Source organism: Rhinopithecus roxellana, chromosome 8 (genome assembly GCF_007565055.1).
Source record: "Rhinopithecus roxellana isolate Shanxi Qingling chromosome 8, ASM756505v1, whole genome shotgun sequence".
NCBI classification, from domain to species: domain Eukaryota; kingdom Metazoa; phylum Chordata; class Mammalia; order Primates; family Cercopithecidae; genus Rhinopithecus; species Rhinopithecus roxellana.
In genome coordinates, this window is record NC_044556.1 from 77,977,938 (window position 1) to 77,990,324 (window position 12,387).

Sequence of the window (12,387 nt, forward strand, 5' to 3'; positions counted from 1 at the left end):
CTTCTAATGGCTGCCCTGGCAACTGGTACCTCCTCAGAGAGGTCTTCCTAAACCTTTCCAGTTTAAACAAAGTCCCTTTCCCCAACTCCCACTCAGCCACTATCTCTATTTCATAGCATTTATAACCATTTAATATATATAGATCTATCTATCATTATCTATTTAATCCTTCCTTCCTTCCTTCCTTCCTTCTTTCCCTCCCTCCCTCCTTTTCTTTTTTCTCTTCCCCCACAACCCTCTCCCCTCCTCCTCCCCTTCCCTACTCTCCCCTCCACTTCCCTCCTCTTCTCTTTTTGAGACAGGGCCTCACTCTGTTGCCCAGGCTGGAGTGCAGTGGTGTTATCATAGCTCATTGCAACCTCAATCTCCTGGGCTTAAGTGATCCTCCTATCTCAGCCTCCCAAGTAGCTGGGACTACAAGTGCCTGTCACCACGCTTAGCTAATTCTTTTTATTTTTAGTAAAGACAGGATCTTGCTATGTTGCATAGGCTGGTCTCAAAGTCCTAAGTGTCCTGTGTCTTAAAACAAAAACCCTTGAGGAACTTACCAGAATTTTCAGCTCCAGTTCACATGCTGCCCTCTTATTGGTACACTCTATACTCTTCCGCCCCCTCCAGTTCCCGCCAACTCCTCTGTATCCCCAGCAAGCTGACTTTAAGCCCCTCTGTTCTTAGCGTTTCAGCTGTTACCACTGAGTGGGCCTCTCCCAAGCTGACCTCCACCTCCTTGACTCTCGTCATCACCAGTGATCCTTTATTCATCCCCATCATCCCTCCAGCCACCTCCACAACTGTAAGCCCAGAGCCTCCTCCTCCAGCTCTCCTTGGATGTGTGTGCTTAAATTTCAACCTGCGTCTTCCTGCCCCCTGCCTTGGTTCTCCCAGCTCTCCTGCTGCTGCCAGAGGCCTCACCACTGTGCCCATCTCTAAGAGCTGCTGCTTCTTCCAAAATGCCTCCCATATTCCCCTCACTGTTCCATTCTATTCCAGGGGTCCCCTCATGTGTGCCTGTCAGTTCCTGTGGATACAATGAGACATCCTGTTACCACCTTCCTAGGAGGCTTCCAATGATGCCACCTTTCCTTACTCCCCACTGTGTGGGCTCAGCTTCTGAGCCTGGCCTTCCAGGAGCACCAGTCTCCTTTCCGTGCATCCTGCCCCTCCTGCCCAAGAAAGACCAGGCTGTCGCCCTCCTAGCTCACTGCCACCTTTGCACACTCTACACCTCCTCCCTGAATCTCCCCTTGCTCCAACTCACACCATCTCCTAACTCCGATTTCACCCCCAGCTGCTCCATGCAGTGGAACATTTAATTGTTCTATTTCCTGGGTCCTGGTTTCCAATTATACTATTAAAGTCTTGAGAATGGGGGATCTCTTTTAGTCTCGTAGTACTTGGCACAATGCTGGTCACATAACAAGTAGTCAGTGACTATTTATTGATTAATGGGTCAATTTAATCTTACTGTAATACAGTTAACCTGGCATACTGATTTAGGCTTTTCCCCTGATATTAGCTAGGGATCATATGGATACTGGCTTGCCCATGTGCGGGACCTGGGCACTGGGATGAAGGAATTACTTCAACATGTGTTTGGATAGTTGTACCCACCTTTTGCAAGGAGGTTGGTTTGTGTGTCTGCAAAGACCTAGTCAACGGCCTAGTTGCACCACCATCTTCCTGGTGCTTATTCTGATGCACCCTGACAGCTGTCTCCACAAGACTTCCTTCCTCTTGGGAAAGAAAGTCATCATTCCAGGAGAAAGGGGCCACATGAGCAATTAGGAAGCAAATATGGCTTTTCATTCCTGATGTACCAGGTGAAGTTCAAATGTTACCTTCCATCCTTACTGAAAAGGCCAAAGAATTTCCTGTGAGGTTTGGACACAGAAGGCTGTTCAAAATCAGGTGGGATCTGGGATAAGGTGGGCTTGACCACATCCCATCAAAGTGATTTAGTTTCTCAAGGACCAAAAGAAATTGAGGACATAATGATCACACTTATAATGGGACCCCATGACCTGGACTCTGAGAGGAAGGCATTTTAGCAAGTCCCCAGAGCAATTATATTTGACTGTCAACACCATACTCAATGGGTCTGTTAAACTTGTTTCCAGATTCCTAACAGATCCAGTAATATCAGTGTGCAAAGACCAGGGTGTGTTGACACTCGCCACTCTCAGCTGTAGCTGACCGGAGCCAGAAGAGCATCCACTCGTCCGGCCCACACACCCTTACACTGGACTAGAAGACTTGTTTTGTGTGCCTTCCACGCCTCCCGCTGCAACACCCACTCAGAAACAGGCAATACACCTGCAAAGCAGACAGCTCTCATGACTCCTAATTCTAACTGAGAGGAATTAGGTTTGGCCAGGGAAGAAAGACCAGTCACTCAAAGTCTACAGAAGAATTATGTTCTAGAAATAGGGATAGATTAACAAATATAACGGGGGTAGATTTTCCCCAAATACAGTTTGGCTCAGCTGTTCTCACTTAAGTACCATTTGACACCTCTCCACACCTTGCCCCATCCTGGTTGACCGAAGAGATGCTTCTTTCAAACACAGCAGAAGCTGACTGCATTCAGGTCCCCTGAGGCCCTGCTCCCTGTTCTCCTGAGGCCCGAGGCAGGCTGCTATCTGACTGCTGGCCCACTCTCAGCATCCGCCATCCTCCTGCCTTACCCCATCCCGCACCCAGCACAGAAGGGCTGATGGGCCTCTTGGATTCCAGGGTTATGTGTTTGTAGCCCCTCAGGTCTCTTTGGCTTCAAACACTTGAAGGAGGTGATTAACTTCCCATTGGGATTTTTTGGTGAGGGTCAGAGAGGTTGTCAGCCTTCCCAGTGGTTTCCTTCCGTTTCCTTCCTGAACTGCTATAGTGCGTTCAAGTCTGCCGACTAAAGTGACAGCCTGTGGTTGTCTAAATGACCAGTGGTCAGGGCCCAGAGATGCTCATGAGTTCTTGCTTTAATGAAACTCAGGGATATGTGGGTTGCATGGACTTGGCTCTGGAGTCCATCCACAGGAAAGAGAATGTGTATTTTTGAAGGATATGGACATACACTCACAGACTTCAGAGAGTGAAAATATTTCCTTTCCCTATGTGGTCTGCAGACAGTAATTTCCAGTCAGCCTGTGAGAGAAGTGGACAATATGTACTCAGAGCTGGGCTCATCAACCTGCCCACTCCAGCTCTTGCTGGGAGGAGTCTGGGAAGACTTGCCAGGGCTGATTGTTTCATCACTGGAAAGCAAGTTATCAAAATGAGCCTTTCCACCAAGCACAGGAAAAGAGAAACAAGTATTTAGGTTCAGAAGCATACTCGGTATCATTCGGTTTTCTATGGTGTGCTTAATACCCCAAATCAGATTAGGACATCCCTCAGGGCAGGGCCTGAACCCTCACCCACAGCCCTAGGGCTTAGCACCTGGAGAAGTCAAACTCTCAAAGCAGGCTGTCCTGGTTTTAGCAGTCTTCCCTAGGATAGAACCCTATTTTCAAATACCATCTTTGCTTTTTGCTGCTGTGCTGGACTCAAGTATGTAATGAAGCAAAATCAAATGCACATACCAGTGAGCAACAGCTTGGGACTTCATCTGAGCTAGACAGAGTCCAGCCACTTGCTCTGCTCGGTCCACTGTCCAGTTGCCTGGCCTGGCTCCCCTTGTTACAGGACAGGCTGGCCACTCACTCAGACATCCTGCCTGAGTCGGCCTGGCTAGCCTCAATCAGGGAGCCTGACTCTCAGACCCTCTGAGCCTTGATGGCATGCAAATGCGCAGGACAGGCAGAGACACAAGGAAGAAGACAGGATGCCGGACCAGGAGGGACTAGGATAGAAGGGGTGGGGTAAGACGTTTACACAGATGGGCAGGGACTCCCGAGATGCAAGCTACTAGGATCAGCCTCACCAGGCCAGGTGCAGGAGGAGTAATGAATATTTAAGTCAACATTCAGAAGTTCATATAAATCACTGTGTTTTTTTCCCCTCCCCTATCCTGTGTATCTAATGAACCGCATCTGATTAGGATATCCCTTGGGGGCAAGGTACTGATCCTTTTCTCTCTTAATCTGTTTCCCCACCCTTACCCTTAGCTCTGGGACTTAGCATACAGGCCACTTGGCAGCCTGCTCGGCTGAGTTTAAAGCTACACACACACAGACCGGCGAGTGCCCTATAAGTATCCGGACTGCCAGCTACCCCTACCAGCACAGAGATTTCTGAACCTTGTGCCCTTTGCTGAGCCCCAGTTGGCCTGTTCATTTGGCACAAGGAAGATGTTTCTTCATCCACAGCTGAAGCCACTATACAGCCAGAACCATTCCAGTTCTGGAGAGCTGCTTCCCCTCTCCCTGCATGCCAAAAAGTCGCCGACTTTTAGGCCAAGACAAACTTGGGACAAAAACGAAGCCCCAAACAAGTTGTGTCACTCACTCTGAAATTTTTAACAATAGATGATGGTGGCAAGGGAGTAACAAATGCACTGATCTCCTGGAGCAACTTCTAGATCAAGGCCCTGTGATGGCCCTATCCCCTGATCCTGCATGGAGGGAGCCAGCCCCTGTGCACACAGGCCAGGTTGCACTACTCTCCTGCAGCCCGCAGACCCACAGACAGTGACCAAATGTGCACACACACCAGGCAGAGCACGGGGCTAAGTGTTCTCTGTTGTCGTTAAACAACCCTTTGTTTCCTTCTGACCCCCACAGGGCCACAATCACTGTTTCCTGTCTACTACGCATGCACACTGGGCTCCTCTAGGCTTCCTGAGAGCCTTCAGCTGATGCATAATAAGAGCCGAGACACGCCATGCAAGGTGGGGAATGCGGTGGGGATGAGTCTTCTTTCCGAGGAGAGAGGCAAGCAGGAAGCTGAGGATGAGAATGAAATGCCCCATGCTCGCAGGGGATGGTCAGGCCAGGTCCCCTCTCACCTGTACTGGTCATAAAGGTGATGACGGTACTGCTGATGCCCTCGTTGTCCCGGGAATAAACCCGCAACGTGTATGTCATCCCGGGATAGAGGTCTGTCAGCTGTATAGGCTGAGCCTGGGCCTTAACTGGGACAGTTTTTTTCGTATGGTTGCCTGGGGAACAGAAACCTCAATCAGCCTAGAGCCAGGCACCAGGAGCTGGAGAGCCAGTGCTTAGGTCCTGGTCACCTGTCAAAGGTAGAAAGTGTTGGGGAAGGGACCAGAGAACTGCGGGTCCAGTCCATCGTACAGACCGGGAGGTTTCCAGGCAGCTTCCCCAGGCCTGTCCATGCAATACTAACTCTTTTAAACAGCCCTTCAGCTGGGGACACCATTCCTTCTCCTGAAGTTCTCTTTCCTCACGTCTTCACACTAGACATATTATAACCTATTTCCTTACACTCTTAGCTTGTCAGCAGATGCTCTGTTGCCCTGGAAGCGATTGACTTTTCATATGGATCTGGCTGGTGAGGGCCAGAAAGCCAGTTAGCATCCCTCATGGAAACAAGATGAGCTGGGTCTCTGACTCTTGGCTCTCATTCCTAGCTTCACCTCTCATTTCTCACCATGTGGTGAATTCCCACATCAGGAAAAGCGTGTGCCTGTGCATGTATGCTGTAGGGTGAATAGGGGTGCTAGGAGGCTGAAAAAGTATGGACAAAAGTATGGACCAAACTATGGAGTCCAGGTGCTGTGGATGTGAACTCCTCCTCCAACCAGAGAGAACTAAGTCAGCTTTGCTCTCTCCTGAGAGGTCTTTGGGTAGGCTATCCCAGGTGGATTTGCTGGCTGGGTTAGTTGGCTTAATTGTTTAGAGCACATACTAAAGAGGCCAGGATGGTGGGTTTGACCCACAGGGTCCTTCACTCGGGGCCACACTCTGCAGTCCAATGAATCCGTACCCTTGGTCCCAAGCTCCAGTAAAGGGTGAGCAACTCAGCTCAAGCCACCAGCTGGGACAAATGGCTCTGGTCTGTGGCTCTGACTAGGGGGCGCTGGCATTCCTCTTGGAGCAAAGCAGGGTTGTAGCCCAAGTCTGTGAACTGGCCCACCCAGTCTAGTGGAGCCTGAATTAAGGAGATCAATGCAGAGATTTGGCTCATTTGGGGGCTATTCAGAACCCTCATCCTGGGCAGGAAATGAATGAAGGACCCCTTTACACAGGTCCTCACAGACATGCAACCCTAGACTTCCACTAATGGCTTGAGAAGCCCCCTTCCTTCTCCTTGAGTCTGTTCCTCCCACCTCTCTGCTGCCTGAGTGCATATCGATTTCATTAAGCCATAATTAAGCCAGGCTAAAAGGCCTCTCTGAGCCTGGGGGAGTTCACAGGATCTCTTTAATGGCATCTACCGCTACCCGCCGCTGCTGCCGACGCGGCTGCCGCCACCACCACCCCGCACAGCAATGCTTACTGTCGATGTACTCAACCACAAAGTCAGTTCCGGGCCCGAAATTGTGCTTCCAGGTGATGTTGGCCCATTTACTGTTGGGGAGCACCGTGACGTTCCATATGGACTGCTCATCAGGGGCTGGTGGACGGGTTAGAAGAGGAGTTAGTGATGAGGAGGGAGTGGCACCAGAGACATGGAGACACACACATACACACAAGCGTGTGCATGCACGCACATGCCCACGCTCACGCACGCACACACGTACACACAGTCATCTAAGAAAGGGGAGAGTCAGAAATGGCTGTGCACAGGGCCTGACAGAGCTCCAAGCTGCAGCCTTGGTGGCCAGGCCAGAGGTCACTGTCCAGGGACAAGCAGGTGCAGTCGGGAGGACTTCTGAGGGAGAGCTGGAAACTGTCTCCACATAGGTAGGGTTAGAAATGAAAGAGTGTTTTTTTTGTTTTTATTTTTTTGAGACGGAGTATTGTTCTGTTGCCCAAGCTGGAGTACAGTGGCGTGATTTCGACCCACTGCAACCTCCACCTCCCAGGTTCAAGCGATTCTCCTGCCTCAGCCTCCCAAGTAGCTGAGATTACAGGTGCCCGCCACCACGCCTGGCTAATTTTTGTAGTAAGAGTGGGTTTTGATCTGTGCCATTTGAGGCTCTAACCTGGATTTATTCCCTTTTCAGATCCCTTGTCATGTCAGTGTAAGGAAAGCGCCCAGGAAAAAGGCCGTGTGTCCAGGAGCAGGAGGCCACACAGAGGAGATGTGTGCCAGCTCCCTGCCCTTCAAGCATAGAAGTGCTGCAGGAAGGAGAGGGTTATCTTTAAGAGCCAAGAGTCTTGATGAAATTTGCAGGAAGGATGTACTTTTGAAGCTGGAGGAGAATGGTGATCCAGACAGGTGAGGCTGGTCTAGGGAGCCTCTTGGGTTGTTCTTGGTCAGAGAGAGCCTGACTGATGTGTCTAACAGCTTCAGATTGTCTAAAGCCTAGAATCTCAGGGGCCCGAGAAAGGCAGTGCGAACGCCTCCTCTCCCTCACGTGAACTAGGTGGGACCAAGAGAAGATAACTCCTTGACAACCAGCCCTCAGTGGTCCAGATACCAGAAGAATCCTGTTCTGTTGGCTTCTCAGCACCACCAAGTTTTTGATGCCTGATCTCTATGCAACACAGAGGACATTAATTATCAAGTTCCTATGAGCTGGGAACCACTTTATCAAAGCCGTGGTGCTGTCTGAAACCATAGCCTGTGTACAGGAGAAGGGCACTAATCTTTCAAACGTAATCGTTTTTCAAGAGTACCAGCAGTCTGGTTACCCCATTTTCCAGCAAAGATTTAATAGTGGAGTACTCACATGAAGCCTTGTATTTCAAAGACTTTACAAGTGTGGCTCCTGTATATTTTATTAGCATGCAAGGGGGCACGGTCACCAACTCACTTGTCAAAAATAAATGAATAGAGTACATTGGTGATGCATTTATTCATTATCTATTTGACATGTGACTGAGCCTGCAGGGCTGGGGAAGTGATAAAAGATCTCCTGGTTTTCACTTCAAAGAGGTGCCTTCTGCACTACAACCTTGTCAGGTGTTGGCTGCCCCAGGTGGATATGATTCATATTAAGTGAGGGGCCAAGAAAGTGATTCCACTGATGGCACCGTGGGGAGGGCAGAAGGTAGGCTTCCTTGCCTGTCTGCCAGATGCTTCAATTGTACTGGCCGCTTGAAGCCATCCCAAATTCTAGCTCCTTAGAATTTCATGGCTCTTGCTGGTGAGAATGAATTGTGATTAGTCATGATCTGGGGACTTGAGTTTCCTTCTCCTCAGCTCTAAGCCCTGTAAATAGCTAGAGAATTTGTGTTTAAACAGTTTGGCCACCAATATGAAGTTGACTCAAATCTGGCTGTTTTAAAGGCAATGAAGATTGGGGTTCTTTTAGAAAAGGCTAGGCAATGGGAAGTTAAGATGATTTAGAAGTGGGAGCTGGAGGAAGGCATTGCCACAGAGAGATCAGGATCATGACCCGGAAGCACTAAAAAGTTCAAAGAGAAGGACCAAGCATGTGAGATATCAACACCTAGAAACACAAAAAGGGTCAGGGAGGGGAAGCATGGATTGCCTCACTGACTCCTGGAATGTAAGAATTAGGTAATCTCCCTTGAAATCTGAAAAAGACAGGCTAAGGACAAATAAAAAGGCCTATTTCACCCTGAGAAGAGTAAAGTTATGAAACATGTTTTCCCAAGATGTAAGGCACGATAAAGGTGAACATTCATTTTTAAAGTCCTAGACAGCCATTCTGCTACAGTAAGGAGGTGAGGATGGTTGAGGAGTGTTCCCAAGGTCTCGATAAGATCAAGGCCATGGCCAGGTCCTCTGCAGTGTCTCACAGAACTTGAGGAGTGCTGCGGGGGCTGGTCCTACGTGGCAACAAGGCCTATGTTTCAGAAGGCAAGTAACTTGTTGCTGGGGAGCAAGAGCCACTTCCTTTCTTCATTTTTGATTCATCTTTTCTCTGAACTCAAAGCACTTGAAGGACAAAGAGCCCCACTTCAATGAAAAAGATGCCTTGCCGTGGCCCCAAAGGACATCAGTCACCAACCCGCTGGTGGCAGCTTCTAATACCCCAGCAGGTTCCTCCTCAGCCAACTTTTTCCTGAAGTGCCTGTTAACTTCTAGATGGCACTTGTCAAGCAAACCACCATTTTCAGGGTCTCAGGAGCTCACGGCAGCTGTGCCTCTCATCTGCCCTGACAGCTCGCTTAACTCCATGTCATCGAGCTAAAAACAAAATCCTCTCATGTCTATTAAGCCTCCATCCTCATTCAGGAGGTTGAGAAAAGTGGAGCAGGGTGGGAGAAAGGAGGCCTTGGAAGGTAAAGGGACTTGCCCAGGAGACAAAGGGGTGCCCACTGGGGCCTACAATTCTACAACTGCGGCAGAAGAGTTCTGGATGCTTCCTGCCAGCCCTGCTGGCTGCCTCACACTGATTTTATAGCTGGCCTGTGGGATCAGGAAGCTACAGACCTTCCCCTTGTTGGTAATAAAAGACTGATGCTCAGTGCTTGGAAGCATCGCTGAATTCCCCTGGGGTCTCCCCAAACTGGAAGAACAGAGCTTCCTGGCCTAGTTGTATGATACAGGAACAGTGCATTCTCCTGGCTCAGTATACCAGCCCTGGGATCGATTCTTACCAGGGGCCCTGAGAATGCCCGTAATTTTCCCTCCATGCCTGCATTTGAGGGCTTAGGGAACGTGAGTGGGCATTAAGGGACTCCTTGGCAATACAGTTTCCTGGAAGCTCTGACTTTGTAAAAGAAAAGTCTGTTAAGTGTTCCTTGTGGGAGGAGAGGCAAGGAAGGAGCAGGGGTTCTGGGAACAGAGCTGCCTGGCATAGCCACTCCCTGCTGCTCAGCCTCTAGGCCAGATGCAGACGTGGCCAGGGCAGGAAACTCCCTCAGGCCAGTTGTGCAGTGGCTGGTCCTTTTCCCCTCCTCACATAGTCTTCCTTCCGGAGTGCTTGGCCATGAGCTGACTGCCTGACATGTAGCTGGAGGCAGTCCTAACATCTGGAACCTGGGGGCCCTGCCCAAGGAGCTTGGTCATCTGTTAAGGAACAGGGATCTGAGGCTAGAATGGGGGGTACTGAGTGGTGGAGGACCACCCAAGGAGTTTGTGTGTGTCAGGGCCAGGCTGGGGGAGATCGGGACCTCCAGGCTACCGGACTGAGCATCTAGTCACGGGTGAGTTTCCAAAGGAAACACAAAAGAAGGTGGTGGTAAACACCATCCCAGACTCCACCTCCTAGCTAGGGGAGCCTGTGGGTTCCTCTGGAGACCACTGGGGAGGCGGGCCAGGAGGGGATGGGGAGCATGGGCGATGCGCAGTACCGGATTCGTGTATCTTAGTCCCGGAAGTGGTGGTGGGAGGACTCTCCGTGGTGGTGGTGGCAGCAGTGGCTGTAGTAGTTGTGGCGACGGTGGTGGTGGCGATGGTGGTAGGTGCGACAGTTGGGATGATGGGAACTGTTGTGGCTTCGGTGGTGGCAGCAATGGCAGTAGCATCGGTACTGCTCACAGCGCCCGTCGCACCCACGGTAGTCGGGGGCAATGTGGGAGGAGCTGAGAGGGAAATGTAAAACAGCCGAGTCTGGTTGGTTTGGCTGTGCCCAGCCTGGACACACGGCCCCCGCGTGCAAGGCAGGCAGCCTGGTGAGGAGATGGGGCTTAGTCATCAGGAGCCTCCCCAGGCATAACGGGCTGGGTCAGACAGGTCGCAGCAACAGAAGACACAACCATGGGAGAGGAAGAGAATGAAGCCCTGTGTGTGTTTCATTTTCTTCTCATGGTCTGCGTGGCTTGAAGCACCCAGCATGCACCCAGCCAAGGATGCACGAGGATGAGATGGGAAGGGGGCACGCACTGAATCGCTCAGACCCCAGGGATGGCATGGAGCCCCAGGCCAAACACTGGCCAGATGCCACCCAGATACAGGCCCAAGCAGCACCAGTTGGATCCAGCCCTGGAGCCCCGGCCTAGAGGTGGGCAGGCGGCGGGGCCCTGTCCAGCAGACGCTTCGGGCGGCCTGCCATTCCCAACCATTCACTCCAAAATCACCCTTTGTCATGACTGCGTGAGCCCAAACAGCCACCCAAACCTGATGACAGAGAGGGAACAGTCTCCGCTCTGCGCGGGCAAGCCTCGCACGGCGTTCTGCCTGCCCTCGCCCTCCTCCAGTCTTGGCTCTCCTCAGTCATTCCTCTGCCTCTCCTCCCTCTCTTTCCCTTCTCTGCTCAATGGTGGCCCTTCCTGCAACCACCCTAATCCAAAGTGACTTCTTACAACTGCCTTTCTCTCTAGGAAATTTGGGTGCAGGTACCCCAAGTGCTTTCTGTTCACACGAGAACATGGGAAGAGGGAGCTAATGGAATGACCGTATGACCTACACTCAGCAGCACCACCTTCCCAGCCCACATAAGACAGAGGAGTCCCAGGCAGAGCGAGGCACATGCTGGACTTCTTTTCTGCATATATCTTCATGGGGCACAGAATCATTCAAATCTGGGCTAACCCTCTCATGACACCCATCTCCCACCCAAAGTGATCCTTGGATGTTGGTCAGCTTGGGAGGGCTAAGCTTATGTATGTGACAACTTTTTCACAGGTCTTCTTTCCTGATACAGAAGGTCATGGAAAGGGCTGCCCTATCCTTCCCTGCAGATCTAATTTTTGCTAAAGCTGAGAGTATGAGAATAATGAGGCCAAGCAGAGAGAGACAGAGCCACCTCTCCTCCTTGCACTCCATCTCCTGTGATCTGACCGCAGTCCACTTTCTAGTGTTGATGCTAATGTGGCAGTAGGCAGGGACTTTAGAACAAAGGCAGCTAACTCTCACTCCCAAGGAATCCCACCCAGCCTCAGATCTCTCAGGAAAATAATATCCCCAAGAAAGGGGCTAGGGCAGGGAGGGATGCCGGAGAAAGAATTGCCAGAGAGCTTTTTAAAGGGAGAGTGAAGTGATCCTAAGCCTTCCTAGCCAGAGCCTGACCAACAAAAGCCAGTTCATTCCCTTGGGTCTCCAATATTACAAGTCCTTCTTTGGAGAAGGAGGCAATGCTCCTGCTTCCCTCCTAATAAGATCAGAGGTACTACTGTGCCCCAAGGGTGCTGGCCACCAAAGTCACACTGGGCAGCTGACTATGCCCCATATGTTCCAGAGGTTCCTGGGCAAGTTCAAAGCTCACAATGCTATATTCCCCAAACCCTGGTCAACCCACAGACATCAGGGCAGTGTGGGGAGGGGTGAGCGGTGGGGCAACTCTCCCTCTCAGATTCTTTATTCAGGGCCGTGCTCAGTCCAGGATGGCCTCAGGCCTGGAATACAAGCTTAGCACTATAAACACTCAACATGAGGGAATTCACTTATCCCCACCCACCGACACGCACGCGCGCGTGCGCGCACACACACTGTGCACACATACATGGGAAAGCCTGAGAGACCCATGCGGCAAAG

General features: G+C 50.9%; 1 protein-coding gene across 8 annotated transcripts in view; it reads right to left on the reverse strand.

Moving 5' to 3' along the window:
* Positions 1 to 12,387, reverse strand: part of NFASC (neurofascin) — a 200,277-nt gene that overhangs the window by 14,347 nt on the left and 173,543 nt on the right. Inside the window, exons 25-27 of one of the 8 annotated variants that reach the window (XM_030935553.1) lie at positions 10,266 to 10,496; positions 6,391 to 6,507; positions 4,937 to 5,089 (exon numbers count right to left, since the gene is read on the reverse strand). The exons of the other annotated variants lie outside the window; for them this stretch is intronic. Of the exons in view, the coding sequence (XP_030791413.1) occupies positions 4,937 to 5,089; positions 6,391 to 6,507; positions 10,266 to 10,496 (501 nt within the window). The remainder of the gene's footprint in view (positions 1 to 4,936; positions 5,090 to 6,390; positions 6,508 to 10,265; positions 10,497 to 12,387) is intronic. 8 annotated transcript variants of the gene reach the window in all.